Source organism: Pundamilia nyererei, unplaced genomic scaffold, assembly GCF_000239375.1.
Source record: "Pundamilia nyererei isolate P.nyererei 1_Seehausen unplaced genomic scaffold, PunNye1.0 scaffold00398, whole genome shotgun sequence".
NCBI classification, from domain to species: domain Eukaryota; kingdom Metazoa; phylum Chordata; class Actinopteri; order Cichliformes; family Cichlidae; genus Pundamilia; species Pundamilia nyererei.
Genome location: NW_005187799.1, coordinates 174042 through 188373, shown reverse-complemented (window position 1 = coordinate 188373; position 14332 = coordinate 174042). Strand labels below are relative to the sequence as shown.

The window sequence follows — 14332 nt, the reverse complement described above, 5'->3', positions numbered from 1 at the left end:
ATAGAGACCACGACCTGATGAAACGAATAGGACTACATCATCTGCAAAAACAGAGATGAGATTCTGAGGTCACCAAGGCAGATGCCTTTCACCGGTTGGCTACACACCTAGATATTCTGTTTATAAAAATTATAAACAGAATTGATGAAAAAGGGCAACTCTGGTGGAGTTCAATACCCACTAGAAATGAGTTAGACTTATTGCCAGCAATGTGGACAAAGCTCTCACTGCAGCTGTACAGGGACCGAATGGCTCATAACAATGGGCCAAACACCGTATACTCCAGCACCACCCCCCACGGGATACCCTGAGGGATATGGTCGAATTCCTTTTACAAGTCTATAAAACACATGTAGGAACACACCATTCTTAAAGATTGGAACCACCACCTTAGTCAATGGCCCAGATTGCCACAAGCGCTGCAGAGGTGTGTCCAGCAATACAGCCCTATAACATCCAGAGAATTCAGGAATTTAGGGTGAATTTCATTCACCACGGCCACCAAGGTGTTGTTTAACTACCAAGGTTATTATCGTTAACGAAAACTAACGAAATAACGAAAACTAGAAGTGAAAAAACATTTTCATTAATGGAAATAAAAATAAAAACAAAAAAAGGAAAACTAACTAAAACTGTAATGTGTGCTCACAAAACTAACTAAAATTAACTGAATTTATAGCAAAAATGTGTTTAGCTTTCATTGATGTGTGCGTGTCATATAATAGTCAAGGGTGAAAATGAAGTTTAGTTTCCAGATTTTTTTTCTTGCTGTCTAATTATGCCAGCAGGTGGCCAGTACGTTAGTCGAGTAGTCTGTGTTGCTGCTCCGTCCACGCGCAGAATCATGTCAGGAAAAGTCGGGAGAAAGCGCCAGAGTCCAATTTGGGATTATTTTGAATATGACTGTGTTTTGGATAAAGCAAGTGTCTTGTAGTGGAAAGAGACAAATTATGAGGGACATTTCTAAAGGGAAAAAAATCCCACAAACCTTAAAGTGCACTTGAAAAGCTCACACAAGAAGGCTAACCTAGCTTACCCTGAGAAGGGAGCACACTCAACCCTCATCCCCAGAAACAGACGCTAACCCTAGGCAAGGCAGCGTGATGCATCCCGAGACAACAGGACTGGGATATCTACATAACTGTGTGAGTCAATTGCCTTCAAAAAGTTTATCAATTCACTTGAACCAAAATTATGAACGAGTTAATAGTCTCATTGGGGCCAAGATATACATTTTATAGTTGCCTGGTATCAATGGTTGTTCATCTGCCTTTATTTATTTATTTATTTAAAGAACCCATAGGTGGGAATGTGAGTTGTCTGTCTCTGCGTGTTAGCCCTGCGACAGACAGGCGACCTGTGCAGGGTGCAGGGTATGGTAGCTGGAATAGCAACATACCCAAGGATAAGCAGAAGAGAATGACTGATATGATGAAACTGGGATTTTGTTACACTTAATTATTGCAAACACAACTAAAACTATAACTGAAACTAATCAAAACTAAACTGAAACTAAGGATTTTCAAAAAAACAAAAACTAAACTAAACTAGCAAACAATTGGTAAAAACTAATTAAAACTGATATAAAATTGAAAATCTGAAGTCAAAACTAAATAAAAAAACTAATGAAAATTGCAAAACTGTTAAAACCCTGTTAACTACCTGAGTGACTTTGCCATTCAGACTCAATGTCCTCAGCCTTCCTCAGAACACTATTAAAGTTCTGCCAGAGGTGAGAGTTGAACATCTTGTGGTCAGGGGCTTCTGCCAGGTGTTCCCAATGCACCTTCGCTATATGTTTTGGTGTGCCATGTCTGTCCAGCGTCCTCCCTTGCCACCTGATCCAACTCACCACATGTGGTGATCAGCTGACGGTTCAGCTCCTCCTTCATCTAAGTGTCCAGAACATTATGGCCAGAGATCTAGTGCCACGTGCACTTATTGACATCTTTATGTTCAAATATTGTGTTCATTATTGACAAAGTCCAATAAGAGAAAACCACTGAGGTTCAAATCAGGAAGTCTATTCCTCCCAAATGGAATACAGTCAATAACCCCACCCAGCAACGCCAAGAAGGCTGAATACTCTGAACCATCATTCTGCACATAAGCACAAATGACAGTCAGGACTCATTCCTTGGCCTGAAGATACAGGGAAACAACCTTCTCGGCCCAATGGAGAAAACACCAAAAGTAGCGGCATCAAGGCGACGGGATACAAGGATACCCACCCCAGCTTGCCACCTCTTACGAAGGGGAAGTCCAGGCTGGAACAGAGTCCATCCAGTCTCCTGAAGACTTCCAGAGCCCTCACCATGCATTGAGGCAAGCCTGATTATATCAAGCTAGTATTGACCAGGCACTAGCTAAGGCTCCTTACCCACCAGAGAGGCGACGTTCCATGTCCCAATTACCAGCCTCAATAGCTGGGGGGATCAGTCTCCCAGGGCTTCCAACCTTGACCGCCGCCCAGCAGGTGGGTGGTGGGTGTACAGGAGGTATTCCTTATTCACAAATGGAAAAATCTTGGAACAGTTGTTGGCCTACTAAAATTATTCTAAGACTACATTAGTGATTCAAGAGGTTACCAAAGCACCTAGAATAACATTTAAAGAACCGCAGGCTTCAAATGCCTCGGTTAAGGTCAGTCTTCATGAATCAAACAGTAACAAAGAGACCAAGCAAAGATGTCATCCATGTCATCCAAAGTGAAAAACCACAAGTGACCACAAACACAAAAGTTTGTCTCACATTTTCTAAAAAACATCTTGACAAAACCAAAGACTTTTGGGAAAATATTCTGTAGACTAACAAGACAAAAGCTTAACTTTCTGGAAGGTTTGTGACCCATTACATTTGGCATGAAACTAAGAGCATGTCATGAAAAGATCATCATACCAACAGTAAAACATGGTGGTGGTAGTGTGATGGTTCTGGGGCTGCTTTGCTGCACCTTTGTTGGATGACTTGCCTTAACTGATGAAACCATGAATTCTGCTCTCTACCAGAACATCCTGAAAGACAATGTCCACCTATCAGTTTATACCCTGAAGCATCATTTTCATCCAGAAAATGATTCGGAGCATATCACTAAATCTACCTCTGAATGGCTCCAAAATAATGAATTACTTAATTTAAAAAAAATCAAATAGAGGTTTATGAGTGACCTAGCCAAAGTCCTGAGTTTAATCCAGTTGAGATGCTTAGGCATGACCATAAACGGGCTGATAATGCTTGAAAACCTTCTAAAGTGGCTAAAGTATAACAATTCTGCTAAGATGAGTGAGCTAAAATTCCTTCACAGCAATGTGTAAGACTCCTGACCAGTTATTGTAAATACCTGACTGCAGTTGTTGCTCCAAAGGGTGGCACAAGGAGATTTAGGGAGGGAATTACTTTTTTCAACACAGTGCCAGATAGGTTTGGATAGCTTTTTACCTGTAATTGTACAGTACCTACATGATGTTTTTATTCATTTATTTATTTGTATTATTTTTGAAAACCTTAATTAATAATGAAAACTTTAACGGAAAAGCATGTTTTGTCCTATTTTAAATGTATTTATGTTAACATGGCACAGCTGTTCTACTTTGTTTCCAGCATATCACTTAGTCCATAGCAGGATGCTTGAAAAATCCAGTGTACCAAAAGAGTTTGGAAAATAAAATATATCACAATCATGTTTGATTTAGGGCTTGGATTTTAATTTCAACGACTTTTGCTTCCAGCAATTATGAAAATAAATTAACCAGGATAAAAGGGTTAGTCTTTACTGTTCATTCTGTATTCCTTTCCTTCAGATCCACCCACTTTTGACCAGGTCAAGACAAGATGACCAAAAGAGATGACTCTTTCTGTTATATATAATTTTTTTCAATTAAATTACACTCAACATACTTACAGCAAACTCCTCAGGCGTCACCTTAAGCACATCAAAGACGACCGCATCGTAGCTCTTGGCGTAGTTCACATAAGGTCCTTGCAGAGAGTCAGAGCTGCTGCTGGCCTGAAAGAAACAAATTTCACCATCAATTTATCACAGAATAACTCAAGATACAATAGTGTCACAATTCATGCAAGACAATCCTCTGATTTGTAACTAAAATATTTTACGTTTTACTGTGCCAGATTAGGCAATTGTGATTTGCTGCCAGCCATACTTGTGTGGTAAGCTGTTTCTTCACTGTTTCACAGTAACAATGAAAAAAGTAGTGACTTTGGTTAGGAATGTCAAAAATTAATACATAATAATTGATACCAAAATTACCATCAGATTAAATACTCCTTTACAACAATACCAATAGTTCTCTTTACATTCTTCAGTAGACACAGATTGCAGTGGAAATGCCCCCCAAATTATCCTCAATTATCCACTATAAATATATACAGGTATAGAGATCAATAAAGTATTCTGATTCTGATACAGTACATGTGCAGTACATTTTTGCATATCAATATTATTAATGTTCATATTTTTTAAAGAAGTATTTACAAATATATTATCAACACAAATCATATGATGAGTAAAACTTGATGCTCTGTCGAAGAAAGTACTTCTGATGCTTAAACAAATAAAATAATAAACTTTTCTCTGTGATTTATATAATTATTGAGCCACCCAAGAGCAGCATTGAAATTTCGAATAAGGCCATGTCCTCTGAGTTTAGAACTTTCTTCAAATGTAGAAAATAATTTGTTAATGAGCTCAGAAACACAAACCCACATTGTGACAAGAATAACAGTCTAGATTCACAGGGGGTATTAAAATATTAATGAAAAATGAAGGTGGAGTTTGGCACTTAAGCTTAGGCTTATTGCTTTTGGTCATTCTCAACCAGTGAGTAAAATAAGTACTGAAAATGCCACAAATTTCTTAACTAAATATTTTTTAAAGGTGCCACTTGAAATTGGCGTGTGTGTAGATTTAAAATTTTTATTGCAGTAGTTGTCATGAATTCTCAACAGCATGCATCACTCATAATGCACGGCACAATGAGGCACACTTTAAACACTGGATTTTTACTCTACTATAAAGAATCCAGCTGACAGGTATCAAAATGCATACTTCGTATACTGGAGAAAACGACTAGAGGACTATATTGAACACTACTACGGCAACTACGGAATTGTTTCAAACACAACCCAACAAGACACCACAAAGCTATTTCCATCTAATTAAATTGTATTTATACTGGCAAGATAAAGATCCTACAAATATTGGGAGAAACAACCTCATATGAGCAAGCATTTGGTAGTGGTGGGAAGAAAAATCTCCCTTGAAACAGTAAGAAATTTCCAGCAGAACCAGGCTGAACGTGGGGCAGATACACTGTAACAGAAGGACCCGATGCCCAAAGCTTTGCAAGTTAAGCAGAAGTTAATTTATGGTGTTTTCTTCCCAACAGTCTGCTTGTACAGCCTTCTGCCTGTGCACCTCCTTCAGCTCCTCACACCACACAACTCTAACCTCCAGGCCCCGGCAGTTACTGAATTAGGGACATTGTGGTTGATTCTTGACTGGACCTTGGCTGGTCCTTGACGATAATGATATACACATATACATTGTTTTTTGCCACACAAAGGGAGAAAGTTAGATCACATAATTAAATAAAAACAAACAAAAACATACTTAAACTAGATTAGATAGGACTTTATTAATCCCTCGGGTGGATTCCTCCAGGAAATTCAGTAAAGTATTGTACTTGTGTATCTAGATGCATATTAGGAAGTGAGAAAACCTTTACAATGCCAATTTGACATAATTTTCGGGTCTCACGATACAGAAGACAAAAGAGGCACAAAATTTTTTAAATTTCTCTAAATGAGAAATTAGAAAAAAGTGACATGAATACAGAAATTGTCTGGGAATTAAGGTATCTTTACAGTTCTCAGTTACAAGATTATTTGGTTCCTCCTGTTGGCCTTATCAGCAATATTACACAGTATTGGTCAGTCTATGGGTACATCTTTACACTATTAAACATTTATAACAACATTTGTATGATACATCACCAAACTCAACAGATAAAGGCTTTAAAAACAAAACTAAAAGACACTGGTCATTAGAAGTGACATGGTTTAAAAAAAAAACAAAAAAAAAAAAAAACTGACTATCACCAGTGGTTTATCATTATTGTTATATTTGTTATTAATTATATTGTATTATTTACCTTAATACAAGTGAGCAAATAATGTGTCCAAGAGTGATTCTTCTTTTAGTTTAATCACATGATATTAACCAACAGCAACAGAGTGTTTCTGATCCAAGCGCCCGAGGACTTGAAATATGCCATGAAAGAATATGGTAACACATTAAATTATAATACAGATATATCTATATGTTTAGTGTTTGTTTTAGTTATTTGTATTCATAAACAACACAAACATATGTTAAATCCATCCATCCATTTTCTTCCGCTTATCCAGGGCCGGGTCGCGGGGGCAGCAGCCCAAGCAGAGAAGCCCAGACCTCCCTCTCCCCAGCCACCTCCTCCAGCTTGTCCGGGGGAACACCAGACACCCCATACTCCCGGGGTACCCCCCACAGGACCCCCTGAGGGACACGGTCGAATGCCTTCTCCAAATCCACATGTATGTTAAATACTTAATTCAGTTTTATTTATAAAGTGTTCAAACAGCTGAGAGTACAGGGAGTGGGCTTGGAAAGCAGTGGGAAAGCAGGTAGGTGCTTGGTTATAAAGCATGATAAATGTCTCACTGGTCAGTAGATGGCTGAGCAAGATGGGTGGAGAATCTGAGAAACAAAGAACCATAGTTAGTACAGTGCAGATGATGTGGAACCAACAAGACCACAAGTTGGTCTCAAAGTGTCTAAAATAATGTGTTTTTCTACTTCCACAGAGCCAGTGATGGTTGAAGATGGCTGAATAGATAGTTTGATTTCTAGTGATCCAGAAAGGAACTTGGAAACATGCATACATTTGTTTAAGCTGTGGAAAATCTATCTATCTAGAAATAAAGGTGTAGAAGTGTGTATCATGTATAGTGTAGTAACAAAATTCAGTGCTTGATGTAACTGAATCACATGAGACATAAGCCATCAATAAGCTATCAATAAGAATAGGTCAAATAATAGAAAATAGACAATAAGCCATAAAGCATAAAAGCAGTGTTTCTCTATCTGTTGTGGAAGACTCTGGTTTGAAGGAAACTTACCAGAGGGCAGCAAGGAAGAACACCACTTGGTCTTCTGCTTCCTGACTGGCTGGCTGGCCTTCACGCCTGTTCCTACCACCCCCCAACCCTCCTTCACCCTCCTTTAGTTACAGTTATAGTTTTGCGACATGTTTCCGGAGAGAAGCGTCGCAAAAGCAAGTAAGCGGTTTGAGCAATTGAGCACTTGTATTCACTGATTCAAAAGGTTGTAATCACATTAGAATTGCAGATTTCCAGCTGTCAGTATATTTGTATAATATCAAATATAATATCATGGGGGGGGGGCATATGATTGTTTAAGTTTTCTCTGTATTGTTGTGGGTCTTCACCTTACAATAAACAGCGCCTCCAGGCAACTGTTGTTGTGATTTGGTGCTATATGTTAAAAGAACAGAATTTGATCAAAAACCAAAGAATTTGCATGAAAACAACAGAATTAGAATGTGTAGAACAGAGTTTGAATTAAAGCCACAGAATTCTAAAACAAACAATAGAATCTGAATAACAAGAGTAGAATTAGAATGAAAAGAACGGAATTTGAGAACAAAAAATGCAATTTGAATGAAAACAACGGAATAAGAATGAACAGACCAGAATTTGAATGAAAACAACGAAATTTGAATGAAAACAACGGAAGTTGAATGAAAACAACATAATTTGAATTAAAAAAGGAAAAAAAGAAAGAAAATTGAACTGAACTGAATTAGCGATTCAATAATACCTACTGCCTTTTAATATGCTGTGCAATGCATTATAATGCAATAGTAGTGACACGGCGATATATCCAGTCACACCAAGCCAAATGCAGGCACGAAAATGTTTTCCAGGCAGTTTTCCCTGGAAAACTTTTTAAATAAATATCTCAAATAACTGCTTAACACTTTAACATTAACCAAGCAACTTTGCAGGAACTGCACAATAATGTCACATAATAAAACTGAAAAATATTTTCAACCTGGAACGTTCTTGGGTCGAGCTTTTTAACCAGCTGCTTAATGCCCCGTTTTTCTACCAGGTAACAATATCGGTAACTTCCATCCACTATTTATTCTTCCTGTCATACGGAGTACAACTGGCAAGTAGTTCAGTAATTTATTTAAAATATAAGTTGTTCATCACCAGCTGCTAACATCTCGTCCGTCATAGCCTGGTTGTACTTAACAGCCTCAAGTAGTGAAAAACATTTGTTTTCCACATTTTTTTTTCTCCAATGACTGTAGAAAACAGTTTTCTGACTGTTTTCTACAGTCATTGGTTTTCCCACATTCCACATTTAGCAGGAACAGTTTTGTTTTGTTTTTTGTTTGTTATATTTTGCAAAATATTCAGCTTCTTTGGAGTTTTCTGAAGTACATCCATTTTTAGGTATTCAAAAGTCATTGGCAGGGGGATGTGCACCTCTGACGACCTCTGACGCTCAGACATGCCCGGGCTTATTTTGTTGTTATTCATACACAGCAGCAAATGTATGGCATTGTTATAACAACAATTTCATAATATGACATTTTGATATAAATATCAAATACAAAATACATACAAAATATAAACTGAATACTCACATTAAACACAAACAAACAAATAAACCCACCAGCTTTGTACTACAAAGTACAATGTTGGATACATTTTATATTTCAGAGACAGCACGCATAAGATAATGTTTAGGGCATCATGTTTTCTCCCATCCCGTGTATTAACCCCCCGTATGAAAGTTTTTCTACACAAAACCAGGGATTTTCAACATAGCAATTCTAAACATACTATTTTTCTTTAGAAAGCACCAATTATTTCTATTTGCACCTGTAGTAGAAATATTTCAGAAATCCAACTAAAATTACCAGTGTCATTATTATTAAGCCCTCTGAAAAACTGACCTTTTTTTAAAAGAAATTGAGCCATTACACAAACCATTGCTGAGCAATGAGGTGCTTTAACTTGATGCTCAAAGCTTGTAAAAATGAAGTTAAATCTGAGGTATTTCTTCCATATTTATATGTAGTATACAAGCTTTTGCAAGTTTGTATACTATATATTAGATTAGAGCTGGGCGATAGAACGATAACGATATGTATCGCGATATAACTTTTACTCGATAGAGAAATTAAACTATCGCGATAGACTTCGCCGCTCTTGTCCTCAAAAAAAAAAAAAAAAAAAAAAAAGGTCAGCCAATCCAAATTAAGTAGCGCAGAGCCGAACCAATCACAGCCGCAGCGTCACGTCGCGTGACTTGTTACGTACAGCACAAGTGCCAAGCCGCACGTGTGTTTGTTTGGGAAGCAGCCAGCGGGTAATGGAGCCAGCGCGTAATGGAGGAAATGAGTGTGCCGACTAGAAAAATCAACCGAGCGTGACCGAAGAGAAAACAGATGATGGTTCCAACTCCGGAGAGATTGTCAAACGGAAGAGCCATAGAAGTTCCGTAGTGTGAAGGTATTTCGGCTATTTCAAGTCTGACAAAAAACAGAGTAGCGTGCACTGTAAATTGTGCCGAAAGCAAGTCTGGAAATACAATAAACTGGTGCATGCGTCATACTGTGCGCCACGTTATTGTTTCGGTGAAATGAATTTCTGTTACTGTTAATTCTACTCTCTGCAGTGTTTAAATGCTTACATATACACACAGTTACTGTCCCTCCACACATACGACTCGGTTCTGCTTCTATGCCCCAGCTTTGTTTACTTTTTCCCACCGAGGCTTCTAGACTTCTGATTGGCCAACATTTTGGCACGGTTAGGAATCTAGCGCAACCTGCTGCTTTGGCATGTTCATAGCAGCATTTTCCTTCATTTCTGCCTTTATGTGTGGACGGGATTATTTTTTAAAACGAAAACGGAAAATCTCCGTTTTCAAAAATACCCGTGTACGTGTGGACGTAGCCTCAGTCTCTGACTGGAAGCGCTAATTCGTCATTCGGCTTTTGTCAGACTAAAGTAACTGTTACAACTGTTTGAAAAGCTCAGCTATACAACAAGGAGAGATTGAGAATTTCCTTTTAGTTCTCAGTTTATTTGATATTGACAAAAGTTATTCAGTTTTGTATGTTCTTCTGTAAAACAAACTAAGATTTATTTTTAGAATTAATATTTTGTTTCTAAGTGGAATTGACAATTTAGTCTGTTTTGTTTGTTCTATTTTGAAACTTAAACGCTTTAGTGGCTGCCTTTTGTGTAGTTTGCAATATTTGCCTTTATTTATCTGAAAAAGTCTCATGTTCCTTAAGTACATCTACCCTGTTGAACTTATTATGGGAAATAAATATTTAAATAAAAACAAGCTGCTGATTATTTCACATTTTACTTGTGAACAACGGCACATTTAAATCTTACAAATATAGTTATTTGGCTTATATCGTGATAGATATCGTTATCGCCTGAAATGAAAAAAACATATCGTGATATGAAAAAATCTCATATCGCCCAGCTCTACTATATATACACAAACTTATATAGTGTGTGTGTGTGTGTGTGTGTGTATTAAATATATATATATATATAAAGTTTTGCAAGGGTTTGAACTGTTACTTGAAAAGGTATCACAAAGCCTTGTGTTGCATGCAGAGAGGACAGAGTCAAATCCCTTGTTTGTGTGCACAAATAAAGATAACTCTGATTTAGCCCTGGACAAAGTCCTGACATAAATCCTACTAAAAATCTGTTGGGTGAATTAGAAGCCAAGGTCCATGCCAGAAGACCATCAAATCTAGAGGAGCTTAAGAGATTCCTCAAAGAAGAATGGGCTGGGATTTTCTTTTAGGAGACTGCAGGCTGTTATCTAGCAAAAAGGATACACAACTGGCTATTAGCATCATGGGACACTAATAATTTTGACCCTTGTAGCTTTTGGGGTTATTTTTAAATAATTTTGTTTCTGTGTGCAAAGCAAAATAATGGAAGCATCCATTATAAAACTAGCATGTTTGGATTTGTTTAAAAAAAATGTTGCTCTCTTTAACAGTACTTGGGGATTATTAAAAAACAAAACAAAAATAAACAAACAAACAATAATCTCTGTAGAACCATGTCCTTACCTCTGAGGTGACTGAATTGATGCTAGTACCATCCGACAGCCCGTTCCTGCGATACATGCTCACAGAGGGATTGAATGGATGCACAGGTAAGGGCAACTGAGGCCTTTAGCTGGGGGGCACACATAACCTGTCATCCATGCCTGCAAACAGAAGACATAAAGCAACTTTGAGTTTTTGTTTCCATCTTAACAGTATTCAAATGCCTGTATACCAGGTTGGCCAGGTCCACCACTGGCCTGCTCTACTACCCACACAAGACACAAGCAACAGTGGCTCACAGACCAGTGGTGGCACATACTTTGTACACTGCCTCAATCTGACAGAGTTCACTGCAGGCAAACGGGCAGGCCCTTGAGTAGAGCGAAAAGTGAACACACTCTCTGCTTGACCATAAAACCAATAAGACCCTGTGTCAGCATGACCGCTTTGCAAGTGGATAAGTGATGGTCTGGCTTCCCTCCATGGTTATGCGAAGGACACAGAGCACTACATATTAGACAAAAGCACCCTGGCTGCCATTAGGAGCATGAAATCCTCAGACTGACCACAAACACTTTGACTTTTGAACTTTAACTCTCATGGCGTCTTTGAATTCACCCCTCTGTAGATCGATCAAACAATGTGGCATCCTTTCATTCCTTACATGACCCAATCCATAGGAGTATAGATATCAAGCATAATTTCTTCCCCATTGAGATCTGGTGTTCTTTCAAAAGTTTTCCCCCACACCATTACTTATTACTTATTACTATGCATTTGTTTGGCATTTAACAACATTTCTTTACCTCTACACCATAGCAACAGCTCAGAAGTCATTTGTGTTCTTTTTAGAAAATAAAATATTTGCCCCGCAAGAATTCTAAGAACCACACACACACATATACAATAAATGGACAACCCATTCTTCTACTCTGCTGACTGATGCATTCTACTCAGGTAACACCGCTCTGTGAAGAGGGCTAATCTATCTCTATAGCTGCATGGTAATCAAAGTTTAAATCAAGGCTAGACTGAAACATTTGGACATTTAGACGTACAAGTTGTATGAAAGGGAACCTTTCCCTATTTCTGATACAATACTTTATGATGGTCCTAAAACCAAACTTCTTTTTAGTTCATGAAGACATTTCACCGCTTACGGTATGAGTCTGTCCCTTGTGATGAGCCAGTTTTTGTCAAAGGGTGTTGATGAGTCTGAAGTGCACTGGGATGTTACGTTTGGAGAATATTATTCTGACAATGTTCTGTCATTCTGTTTCTCCTTGGCCAGCATCTGAAATTTTTGCCATAGATTTTTGCTGGATTAATGAAGGTCCAGTTAAGATAATCACGTTTTAAATGATTTCGCCATGTTTGCATATTCCTTTTCTTTCCCTTCTACATTAGAGGAAATATTCTCTGCCCCGTATGGTGCTGAGCTACCTGAAGGACATCACAGACCCAAGTCTGGATCTCCCGCAGTTTGCATAATGGGCAAATAGTAAAGTAAAATGTTATTTATATAGCACCTTTCAAGATAAAAATCACAAAGTGCTTCACAGAAGCCAAAACATAAAAATCAAAATCAACCAAAAGAAAGTTTAAAAAGATGAGTTTTTAGCTGTTTTGTTTTGTTTGGAATTTTTTTGTTTTTTAAAATTTTTTTTAAAAAAGCGACCACTGAGTCCACAGATCTCATGCTCAAAGGGAGAGAGTTCCACAGTCTGAGGGCCACATTTAAAAAGCTTTGTCGCCTTTTGTTTTCAGCCTTGTGTGCTGGACAACCAGCAAACCCTGATCACATGACCTCAGGGACTTGCTGGGAATGTATGGATGTTAAATTTCACTGATATATGTTGGTGCTTGTCCATGCAGAGCCCTGAAAGTCAAGGTCAAAACCTTAAAGTGGATTCTGAATTTAATAGGGAGCCAGTGCAGCTGAATCAGGAGGGGTGTGACATGGGAGTACTTGGAAGACTTGGTCAGAAGCTTTGCAGCAGCATTCTGAACAACTTGCAGATGCTTCAAAGAGGCTTTACATAAACAAGTAGACAAAGAATTACAATAACCCAGACGAGATGAAACAAATGCACGAATGACAATTTCTAATTCGGAGCGCGATACAATGGGACTCAGCTTAACAATGTTTCTCAAGTGATAAAAACAGGAGCAGACCAGAGATTTAACCTGAGCGTCCAAAGTCAGAGCTGAGTCAATAGTAACATCAAGGTTCCTGATAGAAGGTTTGGCAAATGTAGCAAGTGGACCCAAGTTTTCCATAATACTAGGTACAATTTTTTTTAGGAGCACAAACAAGGGCAGATTCTTAATCATTAAATTATCTATACTTGATAAAAAAGCTATGTATTGTACGTATATATGGTCCAAATGTTGATGATCCCTCATTCTTTCACGGTTTTTTTCAGTGCACTCTCTGAACACTTAGATGGCACACTTGTTCTTGGAGGTAACCTCAACCTTGGACTAAATGGAGAAATGGGTAGGCTCAATACAGCAGGAACTCGGCGTAATTGGCAGTCCACAAATATAATCAAACAGTATATGAGCAACTTTGGTCTTTGCGATGCATGGCGCTCCCTTCACCCCAACAGTAAGGAATATACTTTTTTCTCACATGTCCATCACTCCTACTCTCATCTGGATTATTTTTTGGTCAGCAGCTCACTGCTGAGTGACATTTCAGATACTGAGATTCACCCTATAGCTGTCAGCGGTCATGCTCCTATATCGTCAACACTAATGCACAAGAATAATACTACGCCAAGTAAAAACTGGAGATTTAATACATCACTGCTTAAAGATGAAGACTTTATTAAATATTTTAAAAAAGAATATTTAGACTATAATGATGCTCCCGGAACTTCAGCCTCTGTTCTATGGGAAGCAGGGAAAGCTGTGATGAGAGGTAAAATAATTTCTTTCTCATCACATAAAAAGAAAGAAGAAAACAAAAACATTCAGGAATTAGAAAAAAAACATCAAATCCCTGTACAGTGGGGCAAAAAACTATTTAGTCAGCCACCGATTGTACAAGTTCCCCCACTTAAAATGATGACAGAGGTCAGTAATTTGCACCAGAGGTACACTTCAACTGTGAGAGACAGAATGTGAAAAAAAAATCCATGAAT

The 14332-nt window shown here is 38.1% G+C and overlaps 1 protein-coding gene across 1 annotated transcript in view; it reads right to left on the bottom strand.

The window, feature by feature from the left end:
• The window catches only part of LOC102197737 (ras-specific guanine nucleotide-releasing factor RalGPS1), an 87206-nt gene that overhangs the window by 61178 nt on the left and 11696 nt on the right, over positions 1-14332 (bottom strand). Inside the window, exons 2-3 of the mRNA XM_005753071.2 lie at positions 11205-11344; positions 3902-4006 (exon numbers count right to left, since the gene is read on the bottom strand). Of these exons, the coding sequence (XP_005753128.1) occupies positions 3902-4006; positions 11205-11261 (162 nt within the window). The 5' untranslated portion in view covers positions 11262-11344. The remainder of the gene's footprint in view (positions 1-3901; positions 4007-11204; positions 11345-14332) is intronic.